Raw genomic sequence first — 25140 nt, 5'->3', positions numbered from 1 at the left:
ATAAATTGGCAGCACACTCACAGAGTCTCATTATTAGCAGCTTTCAGCAGAGGCCTGCATGCATCAACTTAAGTAAATCAATATGGAAATAGTAAGTGCTGAGTGTATTCTACTGTCTAAGCCAATAGTCCTGCTGATACATTCTCAATGTAGGGCTCAGAGGAGACACAATTAGAGCCATCCTGTAATATCCTGTAGTTCGCCCACACGGCAAAGGGAAATTCTGATGAGCCCCAGTTACTCTGTCTAAAAAAAATAAACTCATAAAAAACAATATAGGCAATCCGTAGAAAACAAATACCTGGAAAGGTGGTACGATTGTGGCATGTCTACACTAAGGATATGATAGTTAGCAAACCTAACAAGATATCTAAAATTGAAAGCTCATTTTGAACTAAAACAAAAATGAAGTTCTTTTTAAGAAACAATAATTAACTGAAACTAAAACTATGATGTTAGCAAAAATGTCCTTGATTTTCTCTTTGTTATTTAATTTCATACATGAGCTTTCTTGGTTTATTTTAAATGCTTAACGGAACCTCAAGTTATCAACTTAATTGCTTCGGTGAGCTGTTTGTAACCTGAAACGTTCATGAATAGAGGTAATATTTCCCATTGAAATGAATGCGGAATATTGCGAATAGATGCGTCGTTTCAGAACTGAATTGACCCAGAGACTTTGTACACACCCACGGGGACTCATACAAGGCGCGTGATTGGTTCCTGGTTGCGAGATCGACCAATGAGAGCACAAATGGATTTATTCCGTGAGCCGATTGGCTGCGCATCATTATAGTCTTACCTAGCAGGCACGACTTGTCGGCACAAGGTCGAGGAAATATTGGCAAATAATATGTTCTAGTGTTTGTTAAAGCTTGTCTTAAAACAGCTTACATTAATGAGAATCCGGCGTTGCATTTTATCCAAAGCTCCTTGTTGATGTTATTATGCAAAGCAAAAGTTAAGGCATGATTACTTCTGCTACAGTCCTGCTTCTTCGTGGGTTGAAAAGAAGAGCGAAGTGAGGAGAAGAAGAAGACGACAACAAAGAAGAAACAGCGCCAACTATTGGAGAAGTCATGAAAGTAACTTTCGCTTTGCACAAAAACAAGGCATGAAAAGTGCATTAATTCACCAAGATTGAGCCTTTCGCCAAAATGCACCCCGGGATTCTAGAGGTGAGACAATTTTAGGAAAATAAGTAAAACTTCAACGTAGTTATATGCTAATGTTCCATCATAATCGTCCGCTTCTGGGTTTCACGTTCCTCTAACAGCCTGTGGCTTGGTATTCATTCTTCTTTTTGCATTTTTAAAGTTAAATTTGTTGTGTGAGAAGTTTAGAAGGTTGTAAACCATGCCATGGTTAAAAAATTTTTGAGGCAGGTTCCGGTCCCAACTGACAGCGAAAAATTAGGTATTACTCTAATAAGTAAATAGAGTTCATTTTTCTTCGACAATTGCGTACGTAAATTAATTGTTCATAAACAGTGACGTTCATAAGACGAGGTTGGTATTACTACTCAGCTGTACAGTTGAGAATTTATTACACAATACTTATTGTGTCGATTTTCTTTTCATGTGTAAGGACAATATCAATTGGTGTCAGTACTGTGCTATTAAATCGACACCACAGAAGAAGAGCCACATGGAAGAACAATACATCACTTATGTGTGTTTTGTGTTCGCATTTTCCAGGTTTGCCGGTTATGTGGCGAGCAAATGTTATTACTGTGTTTTTTTTATAAATCACAGAACTGTTGAGTGCATTTTTTAAATGAAAGAAAGAAAACACAATCACAGGGCCCCTATGGGAAAAGGTGTTCTTAGTGCCCAACAATTGGAATGGAATGTGTTGGACATTTAAGCTTCTGCTGTATCCCCAAAAAGTAATTTCCCACTGATTAGCTCCCCCACCACCCAAAAAATTGTTAAAAAAAAAACAAAACACTGATATCAGACATGTCACCCTGCAGGTTAGCAAATAATCTAACTTCAAGTCTCCACTTGCCACTTGAGAGAAGGAATCAAGTGACATTTATTTTTTAATTAGCCAAAGCAAGGTGATGAAGAGAAGCGTTAATTAGTCCATTGCTGCGTGTAAGTTAATTTTAACTATCGCTCATTATTTAGCCAATCGCTTGATAATTAAGCATCTAATCTAAATTAATTGCTGGACGTATTTTGATCGTGCACATGCGCTCAAACGATGCGAATGGTTGCAATTCCAATTAGAAGTAAAAGGATTGCAAGTATTGATCTTGTGTTTTCTGCACATAATGACCGCTTTGATCATTTGGAGAAGTAAAGAGCCCATTTGCAGCTCCTTCTGTGCGGGCAATTAGAAACGTGCCCGCTTCTAATTATGAGCCTAATTAAGCTTGTGACCGAATATGCAAATAGTACTTGTTTACTATTCCTTGAATCCACTTCCTCTTGTTTGGAGCGATTAAACGTGATGCCCTTTTCAAAATCAAAGCAAATCACAGTCAAATACAGCAGCACCATTTGTGGCTGCAGCAATCATATAAGCTCATTTAAGAATGACTTATCACCTTTCGCTCAAAAATGTGCTCAATAGGCCATGAAATTCCATGCCTGGAAGAGTCCAAAATGCCATTTTAATTGTTATCAACGATTCAGATCTACCACCCTCTCCGCTCCCATCATCTTTGAGCAACATCTTGGCACAAGGCGTACGGAAATAGTCCCAATTAACCTCTTCCTCAAAAGGGGGGAAACTATTCAAATGAACATTTTTTAATATATATTCTTTGACTTTATTAAAGGCGAAGAGCAATTTAACAAATATTATTCTTTTTAACGGTTCAAAGTGATTTAATTTTCTTTTGCTCGATTAACATTTGTTCAATAACCATAACTAGTAAATATACTCACCAACCTCACCATCACACCTGAAATGTTTATTATCATGGTTCTGTTTTACAGTGGTGTCGAACTGTGAGATGTTCCTAACAATACATTTGCACTCTTCCCACCAAAGTAGCCATTGCTTGAATTATGTCAATCATCCGTCTAAGTGTCAATCAAAATTGATTATTTTTTATCTTAGCAGAGACAGAATTTTAACGCATCTCTTGTGTTGGATCACATTGAATTGAGCAGGTGTACATGATGCTGTAGTTGGGGAGTGCATGTACTGTTTAAATTGTGTTTAGTGCATCTTAAACTTAATCCAGTGTAATCTTAAATATTGCGATGCTGTCGTAAAGATAAATCGCCAATGTTAAAATTAGGTAGGCTACATTATTTTATTTCCTCGCAAATTAATACCATTGGTCAGTCCAAACGTGCGTGTGCTATTTCCATAAATCAATGAGCAATCTAAAGAGCTGGAAAAAAATGGCTTGCTCTCTTTGGTGATGCTGTTTTGATTGATGATTAATAACTTGGGAGCAACTCCGCAACATGTTTAGGTGCTCTAGACTCCAGCCGAAGCTGTTTCTAGCTGCTTCTGCGTAAGTAGCACAGAGCTTCAGCGCTACGACATTCATCTTGTCTTCTTATTTGTCAAAATAGGCTGGAGGTTTCTTTTTTTTCAGACAATGGCCTTTTTTTAAATGAAGAGAAAATCTCTTTCCTCAATCTCCCGATTAACTGCAATGGGTGATGTTAGCCCAGTGGAGCTTTTTTGGAGCATCTTGACGGTTCTTGTTTTTATACTTTCTTTCGACGGTTGTCTTGGTGTTTGAGTTTTGGTCTTCTAAAATGATATGATGAGGCGCAAAATATACATTTTGTCCCGCAAACACTGATGTGTATTTCTTCTGTCTGTCTATCAATCTATTCAAGCTAATTTTACTTTTTTTAAACACAGCTGCATTCATAGTACCACAATAAATCAGTAACATAAAAACAGTCAAATGTCTCAAAACAAAAAAAAAATAACATACCATTCACATTGTAAAGTAAGTGTGTGGGGGGGGGGTGTGGGGGGGGGGGGGTGTGTGCGTGTGTGTGAATGTGTGTGATGGTGGAAGACACTTAAAAATGTCCTCATTGCCATTACAGCAGTTTTTTGCCACTTTTAATAATGTCTAGACTACATTTTGGATGAATTAAAAAAAAGCAATTCTTGAAAAAATGAGGGCGCTTCTAAGCAGTCCCAGACTTTTATCGGTAGTGTATATAAGATAATCATAACTAAAGAATAACCAAACATGTTCTTAGAACGCGACTGCTCACTATTCTCAATTGGCAGCACACCAATCGCAGCATGACAATAAGTCATGCTAACATACGCTTAATTGTTTACCGCAGCTTGTTTACATAAACACAAACTGATGGGGGAGTTGGCGTGGGGGTGGCAGTGCAGTTCGGTGTTGAGAGCCATGCACACTGTAAGACAGAGCAGGGGAAATTAATTGTAAAAAAATGGTGGCAGATAATTACTTATCAATTAAAGCTGTTATCCAAGCTAATTAGCCAGTGTTCATTAAATTCTGCCAATTTAAACCTTAATCAAAGCTAGCGGTGCTTGACAGCAGAGCAGGGGCCTGCGAAGGGCGCCCCCCACTGCACCATAAGAGAAGTTGTGTGCCTGTCAGTACCACCATAGCCATTGGCAGAATAACCTTAAAATAAGAATTTATTCACGTAAAATCACCTCTCATTGCTTGTTTCATTTACCCACAACAGGATGAAAGCAAAATCAATATTTTCCTGTGAAGGTAGATGTATTATGTAGCTGCAGACTATTGTGGAAATAAACAAAAATAAAAAGTGAGTGAAATACACACGTTCTCGTCGTTTTCAATATTCATGTGGTTCATGTTTTCAGGTCCTGGTTTAAATGTGTGCATAAGAACACATTTTAGATGTTGAGTAAAACGAGGTCAAGGGGTGAATCACGGGAAGCACATAATTTTAACCTTTGTGTTCATATACATCCATTAAGCCCTACTTCCTATTATTATTACTTTCACACACACACACACACACACACACAATATATATATATATATATATATATATATATATATATATATATATATATACATATAGAACATTTTTCTTTAACAAACGAGCCAATGCTTGAACTATTTTTTTGTGGTAACCCATGCAGATAAAGCAAACTACAATACAACACGTGCATATATTTATTATCCTCTGCAACAAAAAAAAACTAATATTACTGCAACTTACTTGCAACATATTTGTCAAATCTACTTACAGTATGTCTGTATTTATTATAGTGCCCCCTGCTGGTTACACAGTCTTGCAGTAAGACAAGTGGAGTACATTTTCACTAAAGTTGAAATATATTTAAATATGGGTGCTCTGCTATTGGCTGGCAACCAGTTCAGGGTGTACCCCGCCTCCTACCCGAAGATGGCTGGGATAGGCTCCAGCATGCCCGCGACCCTTGTGAGCAAAAGCAGCTCAGATAATGGATGGATGGATGATTCATCGCTCTATAAAGAGCTGTGATGCGTTTTCCGTTGGTTCCAAGAAAAAGAGGCTGCATCTTTAAATGCCTTTTTACCCAGATTTACGCAGGCCTTTGGGACGCACAGTAAAATCTGATCCTGGAATTGCGGAATATTTGTGGTTCATCTCCATTGAAAAAAACAAATGATATATTATCGCTTAAAAGTTCATAGCTGTGCCGATTATACTGGAAAGAAGTACTGAAGCTTTTCCATCTACTGTGAACCAAATCTTTTTTATGATGGTTGAAGGCTAATAGCAGTTTTTAATGTAATTGTCAGAGAGGGTCATGCGTAAGAATACATTTAGTATTGCGGTGAGTTTGCGGTGTACAACTCGACTGTAGAGAAAGGTTTGTGATATTTTGGTTACATTATTCAGCAGAAAAGAACGAACGGCTGTCAATATGATGCACAGAATTGAATCAACTACTCAGAACTAACAGTACAATTTCATCGTGATACTAAATAGATACTTATTTTAAGTATCCATTTCAGTGATACTGCACAGCTGTGAAATGTCGAATCGTCATTTGGGAATTGTAGTTTACTTTATGACACTTTTACATATCACATTGAAAAATACCAGATTTAAGCATTAACACTAAAACTAATTCTAAAACTAATGAAAAAAAATCCACAAATACAAAGTAATAAAAACTGTCACTCTAAAAATAATTAAAACTAACTGAATTTAAAAACCCTAAGTCATGAAAACGAAATAGAAACAAACACTAATTAAAAAAAACTATAACAAGCATTTTATATAACCCGGGTGGCAGGCTACTTGGTGCAAAAAGTCAAAGAACCCTGCAGGATATCAACCCAGCCATACTGTAAACTACAAGCACAATATGACACATAATGTCAAAAATGAACCCTTTTACAGAAAATGCTGGTCTTTATAAACTACCCCCCACCATAAAGCTCTTTGTGGTGTTGTGGTGTATCTAATGAAGAGAGTGAACACTTAATGTACTGTAGCGTCCTGATGTAAATAGAAAGCATGCATTGTCTTTTCAGGAAAAAAAAAGTTCCTTGAACAAAACATTTCCGTCCATTGATGATGACTGGCGTCACTATTATCAACCTAAGACCGTGGCCCCTCTGGCCTGTGCTTTGATTTAACTCCTTCTCTTCCAAGAGGCCAATTGACAACAAAAGCCCCAGCGCAGAGGAAGGACTTAATTAATATTGGCTCCTGTTTGCTTGAGTTAATGAATGAGTGAATTATGCACCTCTGGGACGACGCCCCCCTGTTCGGTTTGAATGATCCCCTGCCCCTCCTTCCATCCCAGCATTGTCCTCTAATTTCACCACTCTAAACCTGCACCGGCGGTGCCTGTGTAACCGAGCAGACCACTTTACACACACACACGCACACACACACACACATGGAGTGAGGCCTCCTCCCAATTGAGTCCATCTGTCCTGTCCATCTTAAGCCCGCTCGGGTGTGTTTTGGTTTATTGTCTCCAGCGTGTTTATTGTCTTAATGCAGAGCCGCTGTTCCAACCCGTGTCATCAGCTCAAACAACTTCCATCCCATTAACACGTAGGAGACAGGGGGTTGGGGGTGCTTGACAAACCAAAATTGGCTGCAATCTGATCCCCCTCACATGCACACACACATTTTGGTCAGATGAGGAGGTGGAGGGGAAAGAAAGAGGATCCATATTATTTGCATTAAAAGCCTTGCACCGTGAAATTCATGTATAATTACAAAAAAAGGGGTTGGTGGAGGATGGGGTGGTGTGTGTGTGTTATGCAAATGCAGGACATGTGTGGAGTCAATCACGCTCGGAATTGGTTATTTTGTGATATGCTAACACGGAATGTATGGTGACAGATTGCAATTATCCCGTTATTGTAATTGTCAAAGTCAATTCAGTACAGGCTGACTGCATCAGGCAAGCGTAGAGGGAAGCAGTTCTCATGCCGAGCCCCTTTAGACTCTCTGAAATTAGATAAATACCCCATTTCCGCAAATAGTGGCCGGGGGCATTTACTTACTTAACTGCAGATGAGGACAGACATCAATTAGAAGGCCGGCCTTTATTTGTTAAAAAAAAAAAAAAAACATTTTTGGACTACAGTAATCGCTTTCAATTGAGGGAGTAACTTGCACACACACCTGCAATAGATGAAAATCTGCCATGTGTTAACCATGCAAAAATAACAAACTTTTCGAGATTAAGCCTTGAAATTCGATCTCCTCCTCTTGCATATTGTAAAGTTGGGCTGGGTAGCGTCAAGATCGTGATTAGATTTTGATTCTTTAGGTTGAAATTAAATTCAAATTGGATTATTTCGGCTGGATACGATTCAACATTGATTTAACAAGTAGAAATACAAAAATACACACTTATCTATTATTGTGTTGGGTTATCCCAGGCGTAAAAGCAACCAAATATGAATTAAAATAATCTGACGCGAGTTAAAAAAAAAGTACCAAATTATACATATTTTTAACCCAGTAGTTTTAACTGATAACTCCAAAAAACAAAAACAGCAGTTTCAAGGGTCTCGGGTGTTATGGGTTAAAACTGCTGGGTTAAAAATAACCATAACCCATAATGTATTGCATCGTGAATAACTTATTGGGTAATTTTTAACAAAAAGTTGTTGTTTTTTCACTCAAAATGAGTGAAAAACAAAACATTGTGAGCATGTGAAAAATAACTCCATTATACATAATTTTTTTTAGCCAAACACTTTCTTTAAAACTATAGCAGTTTTAACCAGTATTGGGCTTTTTTTAACACCCTGACCCCTATTGCGTTAAAATAACCCAGTATGAACCTAAATGTGAGTGAAAAAAATAACCCAGCATGTATTAAAAACTTTTTTTAACCAGCAGTTTTAAGGGTGTTAAAAGATAATCCAATATTGGTTTAAAAAAAAAAACAACAACAATTATGTACATGATTCTCTAATCAGACATTTTAACCTATGTTGGGTTATTTTTAACCCTGAAAACTCATCCATTATCCGATCCGCTTCTCCTCATACGGCCGAGCTCATTGGCAAAACGCAGGCATTTATTTGATGGAGATGTTTTGTCTAGTGTTCTTGATGCACCCACAGACTAATTTGAAGAAACACAGTAATCCAATGTTTAAAAATTCAATTGTATGTCAAGTGAACATATGTGAAGCAGTTACGCCACCACCTGCTGAGATGGGCTGCATTTTTGTTTCCCAATTATGTAAACATGTTGCTAATCAGTCCCAATAATGTCAGCAGGAAGCTCAGAGTGATTTCTGTTTCTGCATGCCAAGTGTCATTTTCTCCTGAGTATGTTTTGGTGAGCATTTTAAATGTCTCCTTGCTGTTTGGATTTGCTGGAAACCAAATATTCAGCACACAAGTTACAATGGCCTTAAAGCGAGAAAAAAAAAATGATGATTGTATACAACTTGTTCAATTCAATTGCTGTTTATTTTAGGGTTTTAGGGTTCTGTTTCACTGATTAAAGATTAAATTATGTGATGCAATTTTCTCTCATGTTTATTCGCAACAACAACTGAAAATGTATTTTGTTCTTATCATTCTTCAAATTGCCCAACATTATGAGGTTATTTGGTGGAAAAGTGTGCAGTATTGTCATCCTTTCCATTTGTCTCTACTGCCCCAAAGTGTTGGAAGGGTGCATTGCAGGTTGGTTGTCAACATTTCAAAAAACCAATACAATAAAAATGTTTGAAACAGCTGGAGACGCTTGAGTGAGGATTGGCTGACTCCCAAATAAAATGCATTACAATTATAAAGTCTGAAATGTAACGAAGGAATGGATTGCTGTTGCCAAATGCTGCTGAGAAAAAAAGGGCGTTTTCATCTAAGATGACAGAAGAAATTTAATTTTTTAAATTTAATTACAGTGCAATTTAAAACCCTACTTTGAGACTGTTGGCTTTAGAAAATACACCTGAGGGGGCAGGTCAACAGTGTGGAATGACGAAGGGTCACTGGGATGAACACCATAACGTCTGGTTTTTTTTTTCTTTCTTTGAAATTTAAAAGAATTAACCAGCCGAGAAGGCCCATTTTTCCAATAATAAGCTCAGTTTATATTTGTTTTTTTATCAGAAAACTGAAATTAGCAATCTTTTTTCCCATTCATTTTGGAGAAATTAGGAAATAAGTGACAACTTCAAAAACACCTATTGATGAGGAATATGGCCACACCTCCCTCAGCTCTCTCCGTGTCTCGTTGGGAGTCATGGAAGGGACTGATTCCAAACCTTCCATTGGAAATCATTGTACTTTCATTGCTTATAATTTCCAAAAACAGTGATCAATTATCTACCTATGACCACTTCAACATATCAAAAGGATTAACCTCTCCGCAGCAGATTTATATGCGAATGGGGAAATGTGGAAGTTATGAGGCAGGGAGGACGCCCACACTAGCCCATTGCTTCTTTGCTGATCACGGTGAGGTCGTGCGCGGCATAAAGCACCAATCAGGAATGGGGATATTTACAGAGACTAAAGTGAGAATGAGTAGACGTGCAAATTTATTTGGATGAGGATTGGCACCAGTTTTAGACGTTAATACCTACAACACACTACTTTGGAACATAACAGCTCTTACTAGTTCATGTATTCTGATTCCTCCGACAATCAAGTAGGTTGTAGGTCGTTTTAATATTACAATTTCAGTCATAAACGTTAGCACACAAAGATGACCAACCATTAACACTCACACCTAAGGACAATTTTGAGTGTCCAATTAACCAACCAAGGATGTCTTTGGAATGTGGAAGGAAACTGGAGTACCAAGAAAAATCCCACACAGGTACAGGGAGAACATGAAAACTCCACAAAGGAAGGCCGGAATTCTGGATCGAACCGCGCACCTCTAATCTGTGAGCTGGCCGTGCTAACCAGTCGTCCACCGTGCCACCCTAATGAGGACAGGTGCTATACAAAATGAATAGTTCAAACAATGTTTCCAAATCCACTGAAGCAATGATGCAACCGTGGCGTCACGCATGATGTCTTGATGGGTCACAGCACTTTCAAAAGGCGTCCAATCGTGTCATTTACATGTCATCCTTGAGTAACTGGGACAGAGTGCCATGATGTGTTGTGATGTATTTTAACAGACTTTATTGTGCTCTCCTCTATTCTTTCTGACTCAGCACTCACAGCCATTTTGTAAGTGGGGGTTGGAATTTCCTACTCGATGTACAGTTGTTTCTCAGTTAGATAGTTAGTTAGTTAATTAGTTTGTTAGTTAGTTTGTTAGTTAGTCATGGGAATGTTGAATGGATCCCAGTGGTCGAAATACAGAGTTGACAGGAATGTCAAATTAGCATTCTTCTATGACTGAAGAGTGTCAGCCATGTTGTGCAGGTAACAGCACACCTGACACTATTTAGTTGTTAACTACATTCATCCGCGTCTTTTCCCCACGCGAGATGGCGCAGCCTCGACGAATCCAGCTCACCTCTTTGCCCGTTGCCGTCCAGTCCTGTGCGGCCAACGGAACCGTCCTCACCCCAAAGTCGCCCCCAGAACGCGGCGGTGCTGCCCGACCAACAGCGCAGTGCAGCTCAGGTTCGGTTCGCCTCGTCGTCTCGTTGTTTGAGCCGGATGAGCGCAGCTTCGCCGAGTTTAGTTACGCGCAGCTGCTGGAAAACAAGGTAAAGTGGGAAAATGTTATCTTAAACTTGTTGGTAAAGAATGTGGTAAATAAATGTTTTTAACAACGTGCACGTTGAGGTAAAAATAGTTTGATCAATAAAATAATTCATATTTGACATCTGAAATTAATTGACATCTGTTAGAAACTAATTGTAAAGTTACAATCAGAAGGTATAATGTTAAAGGTTTTTCCATAACTGACTGCAATTAGCATTTGCTTTGCAAAGTCATATTTCAAGGTGATGTGTGCAATTGAATTCTAGGAGGGTGGCACAAAATGCGAGTAATGCTGCCTTACAGTTCTGAATTTGACGGTTCAAATCCAGGCTGCGGCCTTCCTGGTGTGGAGTTTGAATGTTGTCCCAGTGCTTCCATGTATTTCAAACACATTAATTGTTCACATGAGTGCATGTAAGTAGATGTGGAAAAAAATAATAGAAATAATTGATGGGTAAGAAATGATTGGAATGCAGGAGTCAAGTGGGACTTAGAAGTGGTGAACGCAGCCGATAATAGGTGCGATCATGAACTTTTTCAGAACAGCAACAGAAAAGATGTCCCGCCGAGGTCCAGATTTGAAGTGGAGGAGCAATGTGAGAAGGAGCGTATGACTGACCTTGCAAAGAAGATGGAGAAAAAATATGTGAGTAGCTGTCTTATATCCGCTATGTCCTCTTCTTTTGGGCTGATCTGTACAAGCAGAATGTTTCTTAACTCCAGGCAGACAAGAAAAAGCAGGACCGCGTTCAGGACTTGATCGATATTGGCTACGGTTATGATGATGAGGATTCCTTCATTGACAACTCTGAGGCTGTGAGTGCTGTTTCTCAAGCGTGTCATTTTTTGACCAACAGAACGAGCGCTGTACCACAAAATATGCCCTTACACTGTCAAAGAGTATTTAATGTTTGCACGACATCATAGATATATGTTCCTAATGGTTTGCACATTACGATGTGCTCTAAATATATCATTGTTGCGAATAATATTTTATTCACTACAATTGAATCTCAATTAAAAGGGGCTCACGCGTCATCTGTTAGAGCTGATTGTCTGTGGGGGAAGAGTTTTTATTTACTCTTAATCAATGTGATCCAAAAAAGAGGTATTGATAAAATTGCCCAGCCTTGCTTTACAGTCATTGGATTTTTTTTCATCCCGAAGAAAAAGATACATCTCATCAATTGGATGTCAAGATTCTGTATTGTCGGCTCTGAGTGTTTGCTGTGCCACTGGCTCACACTCTGTAACTCAAAATATTGACATCGTCATGTCACTTGGTTCCATCATTGTGTTATTTCATATCCCGAACCTGGTCCACTCCACAGTATGATGAGTTTGTGCCATCCTCCATCACCACCAAATTTGGCGGCTTCTACGTCAACTCTGGCATGCTGCACTTCCGCCAGGTTTCTGACACTGAAATGGATGACGACACCACAGGAGACAGAACGACAGAGACCTCCAAGGCAGGCCAATCATCTCTTCACTTAAGAACACAGTTCCTGCAGTGACACTTGAAGGCTCAGTCGGATAGCCCAAGCTGCCACGTGACTTGACTTGCTCTTATTGTACAGAAACGTGAACTCAAAGACGGACAAGAGATTTCAAAGAGGAAAAGGCACAGAAAACTTCAACAGGATGAAAATGATGTTGATGGAAATACAAGGTGAGACTTTTTAAAGTTATGTTTGGCATGCGTGTGATGTGCTGTTGTCCGCAGTGTCGCATCTGAGCTTGGAGCAGGTGACGAGCTAATGAAGAAGAAGAAAAAAAAAGTGGCCGGGACTCTGAGCGTCACCAGGATGCTGAAGAAGTTCCGGCGAGAAAAGGAGCTGGAGCAGAAAAAAATGGAGAGAGCTCATCAGCGCCTGACGAGCATCCCGCCAACTCCTTTGACGCCACACTGCCCAGCGGACGCGGGCGGCGGCGGAGGCTCGGGATTGGCTGACCCGCTGCTCAGCTTGATCGGATCCACTGATGAGCAGGCACTTCTACAGGCCGCCAGCACGGTGGAATTTGACATCGACTTGGACTGTTTGTTGGATGTCGGCGACGACATAACACCCCAGTCTTTCATGGAGGCGCCCCCTCCAAACCAGCCCACAACAGACCATCACCACCCGCCTGCAACCTCCTGTGATACAACACAGCCTCCAAGCAGAAAGGTGACCCAACCCCAAAAACCTCATTCGGCGGGTGTGTCCTCTCTTCAATGCGCCGCCCTTCCTGAGGGACTCCCACTTTCCCTGGAGGACAGCATCAAGAAACTGATGCTGGTAAAGTGCACCTGTGCAATTGGCTGCAGACACGATGATGTCATAGCATGTTTTCAGCACTCTGTTTATGCAGGCAGCCAAGACCTCAGAGGGAGAGTCCAAACTCAAGTTCTTCACCCCAGAAATCAACTCTGTCCTGCTAGAGTGAGTCTAACACTCACACACACACACACACATTCTGTACTTGAGTAAGAGTGCAGTTTTTTACTTGCGTTAAAAAACAAAACAAAAACAGCCCAAGATTGATCATGCAAGTAGCACCACCTCGCTATAATAGTTCAACTGAATGACAGAAACAAAAATACAACCGAAACCTAAAATAGTTGAGAGGCACTGCATTAAACATAAAACAAACAACTATACCTTGTACATCTAAAGGTGTACGCTGCGGTTTCTTTGAGTGTTTAATCCCTACTGTGGTCTACCTGTGATTGACAGCAGAAGACTACAACGTAAATAATTTCTACCACAAATGACCTAACCAAATGCTATGCGAGTAAATCACTGATCTGAAAATCATTAGAAAGATGTTCGCGAAGGCTACTATTTCAACTCGCTATGACGGTGTGAGCGACTACGTCAAGGTTTTGTGAATGATGTCAGGATTCTCTGCTAGTCCAATCCAGAGGACAGAAAGTCAAATAATTGAATTGTTTTCTACCTATGCTTCAATCGAGCCAGAGATGACGAGTGTGCTTTTCACTTGTGACCTATGTTCATCTTCAGCATAGAGTGTCAGTGTCGTGAGCACGGTGGCCAGTTGCGCTCCCGAGTGTACACGCACCTGTCATCCTTCCTGCCCTGCAGCAAGGAGACGCTCCTGAAACGTGTCAAGAAACTCAAGCTTGCAGTGAGTAGTTCGATTGAATCATACTTTTCTTTTTCTTCAACTGAGTATTTTTTCACCCTGGCACCAAGGAAGGCCTTTTAAACGTGGGGGATCCCATGCAGAAGCTGAAGGAGGCCATCGGGCGAGCCATGCCAGAGCAGATTATGCGTTTCGACCAACATTGTCAAGAATATGAACAAATCAAAACTCTGAGGTGACTACTTTTGGAAAAGTCTGCTTTTTTTATTTAGAATTAGAATTAGAAATCCCTTTATTGTCATTGTACTCAAGTGTGCAACGAGATTAGATTTACCAGTTATAATAAGTAATTGTCACGCACAAAATGGTTCTGTTGGTTTTCAGGGCAAAGGAAGACGGGAGTGATGTCAGGCAAGGTGGCCAAGGGAACAATGTGGAAGAGAAGGGGCCGAAAAGAGGAGGCAGTCCCAAGAAATTGTTCAAATGGAATGAGGAGATCAGGTGATGAAATGAAATGGTTTATAGGGATGTAAAGATTCATTGAAAATCGATATATCGATTTAAACTGCTTCAAATATGCATCGATGTAAAAAATAAAAGGCTCGATTCGTAACGGCATGTTAACCAGAACCACTCTCTCAAGTCTCTGCTGCAAAAAAAAATGCATATACGCACAATTCCTTGTCTGCAACGCACATGCGCATTAGTGGTAGTTTGGGTAATCCGTGATGCAAAACAGAAGCATTGTGGATAGTGTAGTGTCCCCATTTCGCCAAATAACTTAATACAATGTCAAAAAATATATTTGCGGTTATGGACTGTGTAACTGTTTAGGCCCGGCCTAATAAACTCAACTCTCTATTGTGGCAATTGTGCACGCAGGGAGGTGCTATGTCACGTGCTGAGAGAAAAACTTGCCGTATTTCAAAGCAGAATTGAAGGGAAGCAGCAGTTGGAGGAGTACCTCAAGGCCTTATTGGTCAAGGACATCAAACCTCTCTGGCCCAAAGGCTGGATGCAGTCCAGGTATGCGATGAGTGCCACTGCTCGCTTACATTCATCAGTCAACTCTGCTTTGTTGCATCTAAGCACGCCTGTGCCTTCAGGGTGCTGCTTAGTGAGAGCCGGAAGATATTGGGCCTCCAGCTGATGTTTCCGTGAGTACATGAACTGTCCATTCTTGCTGTCTCTCTTAGATGATGATTCTGATGTATGGCAGAATGTAATTCTGATAACTGGTTAATTGTTTGATTACGATAAGATCCTGTGAATATCACTCATTTTTCATTGCACTTCATGCAGTGAAACTTTCCCCCATATTTGAACAGAACAAAGAGATCCAGATCAGAAAAGAAGCAGGCGTCAATCATTGCTCCATCAGTGTCAGATCAATTCACGGGACCGCTGTCTCTTAAAGTCGAACTTCCTCCTGAGGCAAATTCACTGGTTAATGCCTCAACTGCGTCCTACGTGACCACAGAGGATACCGAAGTGATCATCTTGGATTCGGACTCTTCATCACCCAATGATGAACCGCCAGCGGTCCACACTGACCAGGCTCTGGCTCCTTTGGGCCCACCATTTCCCCCCCATGAGCTGTTTGCGGCTGCTATCACCAAATATAAAAGTTCTCTTCAGCAATGGAGCTTGAGTGCGGCAAATGGCAGCTCTCCGCCGCCCCCTCCTCAGTGCAGTCCAGTCACCTTTCCAGAAGCAGGCCGCCTGCTGTGTAATGTGGTCCTGCCAGAACTGCTACAAGACTCCATGGTTCCCCCTGCAGGTGTTGGCCCAGATCTACAGATGGGCTCTGATGATGTCATTGAATGAACTTTCCCATGTATTGCTTGCACGAAGTAAGTCGAGCTATTTCGACAGCTCGTTAGTTTTTTTTTCCCGCAGGTGTGTATTTCCATTGTGATGATCAGTACCTATGGTCAAACATTGTTACAGCCTTGGCATAGCTTAAAAAAAGTTAAACGCCTTAATACTTGATTTTTCTTTTTTGATTGAATAAAAAAAAATAATAAAGATATCGCATGATTGTCTCCACAGAACATTGAGCTATGGTCACACTAAGAATACAATATGTATCGTGTAAATGCAAAATTTTTGAGTATGAACATGTATTGAGTTAACACTGACTAATAGTTACACTACCTCAAAAATTAGAATATCTTCTTTTTCTATATCCAAAGAGAGACATTTGTTCAGAGATTTGTTGTTCATTCATTCTAAATGTGTAAGACTATGTAGTACTCAATTTTGGAAATATCCATGTTTTGTGTTTTTCACCATTTTAAATTTTCCTGAATATGGACGTGGCTAAAATGGCATGAAATGATGTCTATGTACGTATACTCAAACCTGTTTAATCATATGAAAGATGCTAGACTAAGTAGATCTGTTCTTCAGCGGGTTGAGGTTTCATGCATTCAGCAGACATGCACACAACAATTGAGCAGATACTCCAGCTTGATTTTGAAAAAGATTTGGACGCCTCACATGTACTTGCAGATTTTTTTTTTCGTATTCTAATTTGTCAGGGTTGCTGACAACTCTTTGTGATGTGTTAAATTTTGAAGACTAACTTTTTAGAGATTGTAACTGGTTTTCAGTCTCTCAAATCTAAACTATCTCAACTACTTAATCTAATTTCCATTGTGGGTATTTTCAGTCGCTCGTGTTTCCGAAACCACGCCTCCATCCCAACACATACACACACCGCCAGCTAATAAAGGTTCTTGTAGATCATTATAAAAGCAGTTTAAAGCATGGAACAAAACATTTATTGACATTTTTTTTAAACATGAAAAAATTAACTTTCTACTTGACGAGTGAAATTTTGTGATTGTAGAAGTACCTGGGGAAAAATATAAATCACTGTGAATGAGTTATGACAAAATAGACCCCAATGTGAACACAAGACCACACATGAAACCATAACTCCCTGACAAATGAGCCTCCCCGCAGGAGACGTTTGTCCTAACAGCAGTGCGACTTAAATCACAAACCCCATTGGGTTATTTTTCAACTTTACAGCAAGTTTAATGTCAGTGCAAGCAGGGCTGCCACCAGGAAGTGTCTTGTACGTGTGCTTGTAGTACCTATGAAGGGAAGACATTGACATATTAAATGAACACTTGTGATGCTCAACTGTAAAGTACCAACGCCAAAATGTACCTCTGCTAGTGACCACCTCCACCTCTACTGTCACATTCTTCTGTCCGAAGAGTCCCGTAGCCAACACTGTGTACTTTCCCGCATGCGCTCTTGTTGAGTGGCTGGGCGGGATCACCAGGCGACCATCTTTGAGCCAGATGACCGACGGTTCGGGATTTCCTCGGACTTCGCAGTTCAGGCTTTCGCCCATCTTTACCTGTAGCTTTGCAGGGCAGAGCAGTTGCGGGCCAACTGTGGGAAGGAGAGGGCTTGAAAATGAGAATTCTACAAAATGGGAACAGTAAGAGGAAAAAAAGTCATTCCAGTTGCTATGGGATTCATTAAGATGGATCTGGCTTGACCTGCTGTTTGCTGGCCATATTCTGAGTTGTTTGAATTCTCCCCATCGACAAGTGAACGTGTGAACATGTCCAGAATAAATATTGACATAAATATCTTTTTCTTTCCATCCACAAAATTTTATAGTGATTTTCAAATTATTTTTGTGACTTCTTACATAACTGCCTTCTCAATTCTCCCATCTCTCATACAAAGGAGAGGAAGTCAAGAGTGGTAGAGATTACAATAGTACAGGTTATGTGTGAGTCAACAGGACAGTGGTGACGTGTGCTATATGTGACCGGAGTTTAAATTGGAGGTGGGACTGCATCAGGGATCAACTCGAAGCCCCTTTCCTCTTTGCAATAGTGGTGGATCGACTGACAGATGACCTGAGACTAAAATCCCCATGGACCATCATATTTGTAGATGAAATTGTGATCTGCAGTGAGAGCCGGTGAGGGAACGTTTAGAAAGGTGGAATAACATGCTGCTGAGGAGAGAAAGCTCAGTGGAAATTAAACTGAATTTAGGTGCGTGAATGAGAGACTGGACGAACTGAGTTTAGAGGACTTTAAAAACGTGGATTTCAACAGTCCAGAGAAACACGAGTGGTAAAGTGATGAAAAAACTGATGCAAGCTGGCTTGAATGAGTGGAGGAAGGTGTCAGGTATGTTATGTGACAGAAGAGTCTCTGCTAGGATGAGGGGGAATGTTTATAAAACAGTGATGATACCGGCCATCACGAATTCGAGACGGCAGCACTGAATATACAACTAGCAGCATAGCTGGAGGTGGTGGAAATGTTTTCTTTAAGACTCAAAAGAATGGTTAGGATTAGAAATGACCTCACCAGAGGGACTATGTGTGGTATTCTGTCTTGACCGTCACCTTTGCCTCGCAACCATACTCTACTGTGATATAGAAATATTTTGTCTTTCACTTACAAAGGACAGTGGTAGTCACTTTTACCGATGCAACCACCACACTCTGCTGTGTTCCTGTTGGGTGCAGTTGTAGTTCAGCCTCACACCAATAGACGTCACCATCATCTTCTCTTCTGGGTACGATGTCTAGCGTAAAGACCTCAGTCACCGGCGTCTTCTCCGTCGCGTTTGAATGTCTTCGACCCAGTTGGGTTTGGCTTCTGTAGAACGTCACGACGAGGTTCCCAGCAGGGGCGACGTTGTGAACGGTGCACCGTAGAGTGTACTGACTATGCTCCAACAATGAGCCCGTGTGGTTCACAAAGCTGAAGGCCACTCTGTCTGGAAGTTCTGCATAAAGTAAGACCAAAGGATGGGAGAGTCAGCCGGAATCATTTAAACTCCAGACTTCCTCTGAGGTTTCATCGTACATCAGTACCGATCTCCGCTAATTTCTGAATATTATCATTTGTCGTCAGTATTAGTATCGTTGAGTATGACACAACTGTCACAATATTTTGTCAATGATAGAAACTGGATGATACTGTTTCACAAGTTAATCTGGATACACACCATACTGATATGTGAGAAACTTGTTTGATGTCATTTTGTGCAATGTTTCCACTCTATAAAGGAATTTGATTAGAACTTACTGTAAACAAGGACCGGGAGATGAAGATGACACGGTCCATCTAGGTCTGAAGCTGCATAGCACATGGGTGAAATACTCCACTCTGTCATGTGCTCCACTTTCCACACCAGAAAGCTATCCATAGTGGGCTCTGGAGCCACCTAGAATATCATCAGTGACATCCGTAAAAATGTTCAACTACCAATCACAGCAAAGATCACTCTGGAATGCTGATGGCTCTCACCAGTGTGACCTCCCATCCCAGCAGATAAAATCCCTTCATTGGTACAGAGCAGTTGACTTGGACTGGATCTCCAAACCTAAAAGGTACTCATTATTGCTCATTTGTGCCACCGGTTCTGGTGAATATTGTGCAGAATTGGGAGTCTGGCCTGACCTGACCACAAGGCTGGAGGGGGAAAGGGTGAGAGGGCAGCGGGCTCTTTCCACTGAATCCTCCTGGTCTCCGCCGACTGGCGGGTTGCTGAGCAAGGGAGACGGCCAAGATGGTAACATCGTGGGAAAGGGAGGAGAGATTTGGGGGGTGAGGAGGGAAAGAGGCGATGAGGTAGCTGTCAGAGAGGAAGATCAAACACGAATGGACAAAAGGTAATTAGGAAGTGATGCGCTGTCTTGACATACGAGTAACCCAAGTATTGCATATTTTCAGACATGAATCGTCTCAGATATATTTTGCTCGGACTTTCAAGCGGAGAGTTGTTGGAATATGAGCGCTGTATGTTGGCAATGAACTCAATTCACTCTCAATAAGCAGCGTTTCAGCAAATGGCGAACAATACAAAAAGTGACTTCGCCTGTTTAATGCAATGCCTAGTTTAAATTTAAACTAAACAATCTCGGAGAATTACACATTGCCTTTTTAGTGCGACCTCACATACGCAAACATTCGTCTTTGGTCTGCTAATTTAATGTGAATGCTAACACATGATGGAGAACACTATATATCCATCTATCATTTTTACCCCACTTATAGGTACACCGAATCTCAACTGGGGGGTCAGGACCCAAAAGCGGGTCGCAGGCGGCTTGTAAAAATGTACATATTTTTGGGGGTACATTTCAGTAGTGTACATCTGGAGGTAAGCATTTTATTTTTTTACTCACTTGAGTTCCAGTCATATATTTTACTCTGTGAACATAGTGCAGCTCAGCCTTTTGCTGGCAGGCATCATAACGAGCCATATGCTTTTCTGTATAGAAAAATTCATTTGAAATCACAATTTAAAAAAATACAAATTTTCAGAGGCTTTTCTCAAACAAAAAATGTTTTTTTTTAATTTCTATAAAAGTGGATAGCAATCAGAGATGGACAATTTACCCTCCGTCCGCGATGTGGGCACCCTTCCATCATTGTCCCTCCATCCTTATTCATGAAATAATTGTCCTTTTAAAGCTCTTTCAGCCTTAAATTTCACCAGTCTGTCCCCCTGCCCCCAAAAAAGTGGGAGAGCGGCTAACGGCAGAGGTTTCATAATTCATAAACATTTGTTAAAGCTTTTTAGCTGGCTGGATAAAAAGCTACTTCCTACTTTGCCTAATCTGTCCTTTGGAAGGAGCTGAGACAGTTTGTTGCTATTTCACCACTGTATTGATTTAATTTGAAGTGAAATAAAATGCTGCGTCTAATTCATTTTCCATGGCGGCTGGAAATCAACACGTGAGTCATTGTTATGCATGGCAGACAAAGGTCAATTGAATTTTGCCATCTCGTAAAATCGGACTCCTTTTAGATGATCTATTGTGTACCATTGTTTTATTGCAGGCTGAATACACCCAATGTGTTCCTCTAAGGAAGGAAGGACACCCTGCCCAACTCCAAAGAACAGGCTCCTCTTTTCTACTACCATTGTTCCACTGGACCCCAAGCGCCTTCTCCTCCCTCCTCATGCTGATGAATCTGCTTGTGTATGAGATTTTGTGTGTGCCTCAATATTTCCTATGTTTCTGGGAAACATAAATCAGAACAGAAACTTTACAGGACCACGAATAACATTTTCTGTTTTAAAAAGATCAACTCCATAATTTGCCAGGTTCAGCTATGCTGAAAACAGTTGACTGGCACAACAGATGAGGACAAAAAGTTTCTTCTTTTAATGAAAAGCCCACTATTATCAACACTTAACTCTTAAGATAATGTTTTTTTGTACAATCTTTTAAGGGAGTGGCTGCAATCAAATGATGTGTGTAACTTAGTAACACGTTCAGCCTGTCTGGATACCATCAAATCTCCATCTGATTTCCACTAGCCAATCAGTGAAGAAAGCTGATGATAATGAAATAAAATTACATTTAAATAATATGAAGCAAGATGAGCTACTGCTATGTATGTTTGCGATGCTATGGTACTCTCTATATGACAGTGTAGTGTCTTTGGGTGCTGTGGGTCCCTTTATTATTTTAAATAAATTTATAATTGTTTCATTTTTAAATTAAAAACTTCTAAACAACCTGCAATATTTCATTATTTTACAGTTAAAATATTGACAATTATATTTTACTGTTATATCATGAATAAAATATGACATATTTTTAGATACAAAAATGACTGTAGTACAAAAGGGATGTGATGTCAGACAATAATATAACATTTTAAATATGAACTATGTACAATAATCTTGCCCTGTAAAATAATTTCGATTATTGCTGTGTCATTATTCGTAAATATTGTACATTGATGTACTCTTTGTGAAATATCACCAAAGTTCAAAAAGTCTTGTCGCATCCTATAACAATTTTCAATGATTTGGAAATCACAAATCCTTTTCCTACACTTTGTTTTACTGATTTTGGACTACCGTTTATTTCATTAACCCAAGTAGGTACCTTGTTTGCCTTTTCATGCTCTTGAAATAAAATTATTTTTGGGGTGCTCCTCACGTCCCATCTTACCCGCATTTGGGTCCTAAAACACACACCTAATGTGACATTCTCAGTTGTTTGAAAAATACAAAGATATACTGTATGAAAAATCACAAAAATATGATATATTATTTTTATAAGTCTTGCAAATGCCCTATTCTAATTCATAATTGTGTTGAAATTTCTTTGTAAACAATATCTTTTCATCCATATCTATAAAGCCATCTAGCCATCTATCTATCTATATTATATTTTTATATATATATATATATATATATATATATATATATATATATATATTCACACACACAGTTCTTGCAAAGTCACTGCCTTATTTACATTATTGCACACCAAAGTAATTACCTTTGTATGCTGTTGATTGTTTGTGTATTATACTTTTTACATCCAAATCAATATATTCCCTGAGGTTTTGATCTTCTGACATCTCCAATTGTGTCCCTGGTATTCCTCCCAGAGTCCCAGCCCACCCCGTTGATGTTACTTACCTGAGCAAAGCAAGTGAAGCAGCAACGTGACCTTGAGCGACCTTGAGGCACACATCCTTGATGTACTTCTAGATCTCTGTTAACGTCTCACGAGCAGCAGCAGTCGAAATTCAGCATCTAAGTACAGCAGTTTGTAGAGTAACTCGGGCAGGCGGCAACACCTCACTGGGAGACTTTGGAGAGATGTCAGGCTTTTATGGGACTGTGTGTGTAAGTGTGGGTGTGTGTGAAGCTGATGATCAGGCAATTCCTTTGCTTTGGCCTCTCAAAGGCACCATGGGCGTTCTCTGTTGGTATATCGGGGGAGGAAGGAAGGGAGGGTCAAGAATAATGGTGTGGAGTGCAGCAGCACACTGGGCAAGAAGGTTAAAGAGAACAGTGTGTGAAAATTCCAACTCCAAAAAATGATCAATAGATACACACAGTCTAAAAAGAGAGGTGTTGCTAATATTGCAGTTTGATGACCTTTTTGGTAAGAGATCAAAACATTAGTATGATGGAGTGCACTTCTTTAACCACAGTAAAATGTTTACCCCACTCTGTCGCAATTTGAAATCATTCAGTATCACATCATACATTTGAATAATTAGCAATTTGTTAAATGATACGTCAGTATACTACATCTAATTCTTTTATTATGATCCTTACATTTCTTCACTAATTGGCCTTCTCCCTCCTCCAACACGCCTGATTCAAGTGATCCGAATTGTTATCAGGTTTTTACAGATCTTGCTGATGAGCTGATCATTTCTTTTGTGTGTGTTGGAGGAGGGAAACATCTCGAGGACCAGCGTTGGTGACCCCAGCTCTATACTTTTGTACCAAATGTTTAATATTTTCCTTCAGTGCAATTTTGGTGAAGAGTGTGAGTATTTTTAATTTATTGAAGATATTTTATTTATTATTCTACATTTCAATAACAATATTCAATATTCTAGAGAATGAAAAGTTATTGGCTCTTAAATATGATATCCAGCACTGGCTTTATGATGCTCTATAATATCAGCGGCAAAAAAAAACATCCACATTATTTCTTATGATAGTTTTGTGGAAAATAAACTATATAGTTCGAAGTGTTATTGTGACAGGCCTAGGTGAGTGACCTAAGGCCATTGTAGAGTGGAAATAGCTGTGGGAGAAACGATGAAAACGTCTTGAATGTTAAGTTAAAGGGGAAGTCAATCCAAAAATATTCTTTTCAATAATATATTCTATGTGATTTCACTAACCTAACTAAGCATGGCATTCTGATTTGTGGAATATGAGTGAAGCAGCAAAATCCATCTGATTTTATCCATCTCAAGGGGTTGCCATTTTAACCCGTATTCCACCGACGCAATATTAATCAGAATGCCATGTTTCAATTAATGGGGCTACATAGAACATATTTTTGCTAAGGATTTTTGGGGTTTGACTTACTCTTTAAGGACCAGTATGTTCAAAATACATAACCAACAGACACTTCAAGCACCTATATACTTTTGAGTAAGTTATCTGTCTTGTGGAATTGTGATTCAAATAAATCAGAATCAGGTTGTTAGTTAGTTTCATGGAATGCATTTTACTCTAAAAATTCCATATTTGGTCCTAGTAAACAGAGTAAAATTTGAGATTAAAATATTCAGTGTAAAATTTACTCTGAGAATTGTTACTATGTTTACTGGGATCAAATATAGTCCTTTCAGAGTAAAATGTATTATACAAAATTTGTAGTAATCGGTGTAGTCAATGTTGCTTAATAAAAAAGGCAGAAATTGTGTTAAAAAAAGGACTGAACCGATAAAGCCACAGTGATGAATGTCATGAAGTAGAAAATGTTGGTGCACCTACTGTTGTAGCAAGGAAAAAAGTTGGTCGCACCAGGGCAAAACGTGAGTCTCCAGCCTTGAAAGCTGATGGCCATCTTGAATTTTCAGTTGGAAAACCTACCTTTCTTAAAAAGTACATCCTTGACATAATTCTTTTGCCAAATTAAGTGGTTGTGTCACCAAGTGAAATATATATATATATATATATATATATATATATATATATATATATATATATATATATATACACACAAAGATATACTGGATGGAAATAACAAAAATATGATATATTATTATTATAAGTCTTGCAAATGCCCTATTCTAATTTATAATTGTGTTGAAATTTCATTGTAAACAATATCTTTTCATCCATATCTATAAAGCCATCTAGCCATCTATCTATTATATATATATAAATAAACAACAACAACTCGTGGTGTAACTCAGCATAGAGTAGCTTCCACGTGTCAGACTTGTGAAACTCACGCGACCATGTGACGTAATCATCCATCGCAACCAGGGGGACGTGGAGCCGGAAGTTGCCGTCAGTCATCACAGCAAGTCACATGACAAAAACTGGCTTGCCTCGAATTCCACCGCTTCAACTAAGCTAAAATAAATAAACAAATAAAATTCAATCCGCTCAATCGTAAACAAAAAGCATTATTTATTAAACATACATTAATCAATTTAACAGCACCT

The 25140-nt window shown here is 39.6% G+C and overlaps 2 protein-coding genes across 8 annotated transcripts; one reads left to right on the top strand and one right to left on the bottom strand.

The window, feature by feature from the left end:
* The first annotated feature begins 10229 nt into the window (after positions 1–10229).
* On the top strand, positions 10230–16872 carry ubn1 (ubinuclein 1). 4 transcript variants are annotated; one of them, XM_088302669.1, is made up of 14 exons: positions 10230–10372; positions 10876–11100; positions 11640–11744; positions 11822–11914; positions 12430–12570; positions 12679–12770; positions 12825–13380; positions 13454–13524; positions 14107–14230; positions 14299–14423; positions 14573–14689; positions 15071–15214; positions 15295–15345; positions 15517–16872. In XM_088302669.1, exons 2-14 carry the CDS (start codon positions 10876–10878, stop codon positions 16013–16015), a joined length of 2343 nt encoding a protein of 780 aa, XP_088158795.1. In that variant the 5' UTR covers positions 10230–10372; the 3' UTR covers positions 16016–16872. The 4 variants fall into 4 exon arrangements, with proteins under 4 accessions (XP_088158795.1, XP_088158796.1, XP_088158797.1 ...); XM_088302670.1 differs by lacking the exon at positions 10230–10372 and adding an exon at positions 10464–10612; XM_088302671.1 differs by lacking the exon at positions 10230–10372 and having other exon boundaries at positions 10818–11100; positions 15122–15214.
* Positions 16873–16976: 104 nt separating this feature from the next.
* Positions 16977–25073, bottom strand: LOC148332112 (intercellular adhesion molecule 1-like). 4 transcript variants are annotated; one of them, XM_088303138.1, is made up of 8 exons: positions 24925–25073; positions 22631–22747; positions 19642–19816; positions 19489–19564; positions 19267–19405; positions 18635–18964; positions 17369–17599; positions 16977–17292 (listed from the first exon to the last, which is right to left on the bottom strand). In XM_088303138.1, the coding sequence occupies exons 2-8, from the start codon at positions 22683–22685 to the stop codon at positions 17222–17224; spliced, it is 1077 nt and encodes a 358-aa protein (XP_088159264.1). In that variant the 5' UTR covers positions 22686–22747; positions 24925–25073; the 3' UTR covers positions 16977–17221. The 4 variants fall into 4 exon arrangements, with proteins under 4 accessions (XP_088159264.1, XP_088159262.1, XP_088159265.1 ...); XM_088303136.1 differs by having other exon boundaries at positions 22631–22917; positions 24925–25072; XM_088303139.1 differs by lacking the exon at positions 24925–25073 and adding an exon at positions 24461–24501.
* Between the last annotated feature and the right edge of the window lie 67 nt (positions 25074–25140).

This window comes from Idiotropiscis lumnitzeri, chromosome 8 (assembly GCF_059441095.1).
Source record: "Idiotropiscis lumnitzeri isolate Australia: NSW breed Sydney's pygmy pipehorse chromosome 8, RoL_Ilum_1.0, whole genome shotgun sequence".
Taxonomy (NCBI): domain Eukaryota; kingdom Metazoa; phylum Chordata; class Actinopteri; order Syngnathiformes; family Syngnathidae; genus Idiotropiscis; species Idiotropiscis lumnitzeri.
Note: the sequence above shows the minus strand (reverse complement) of the source record. Positions and strands in the feature narration are given on the sequence as shown.

Excerpts from the sequence above, each read along its gene's own strand:
- LOC148332112 (XM_088303138.1), bottom strand. The coding sequence starts at position 22,685 with ATGTGTGCCTCAAGGTCGCTCAAGGTCACGTTGCTGCTTCACTTGCTT. Across the intron at positions 19,565-19,641 it reads CCCTCCAGCCTTGTGGTCAG|GTTTGGAGATCCAGTCCAAG; the intron begins GTCAGGCCAGAC and ends AGTACCTTTTAG. Across the intron at positions 18,965-19,266 it reads TCTCCCGGTCCTTGTTTACA|AACTTCCAGACAGAGTGGCC; the intron begins GTAAGTTCTAAT and ends TACTTTATGCAG.
- ubn1 (XM_088302669.1), top strand. The coding sequence starts at position 10,876 with ATGGCGCAGCCTCGACGAATCCAGCTCACCTCTTTGCCCGTTGCCGTC. Across the intron at positions 11,745-11,821 it reads AGAAGATGGAGAAAAAATAT|GCAGACAAGAAAAAGCAGGA; the intron begins GTGAGTAGCTGT and ends TCTTAACTCCAG. Across the intron at positions 13,525-14,106 it reads ATCAACTCTGTCCTGCTAGA|CATAGAGTGTCAGTGTCGTG; the intron begins GTGAGTCTAACA and ends GTTCATCTTCAG.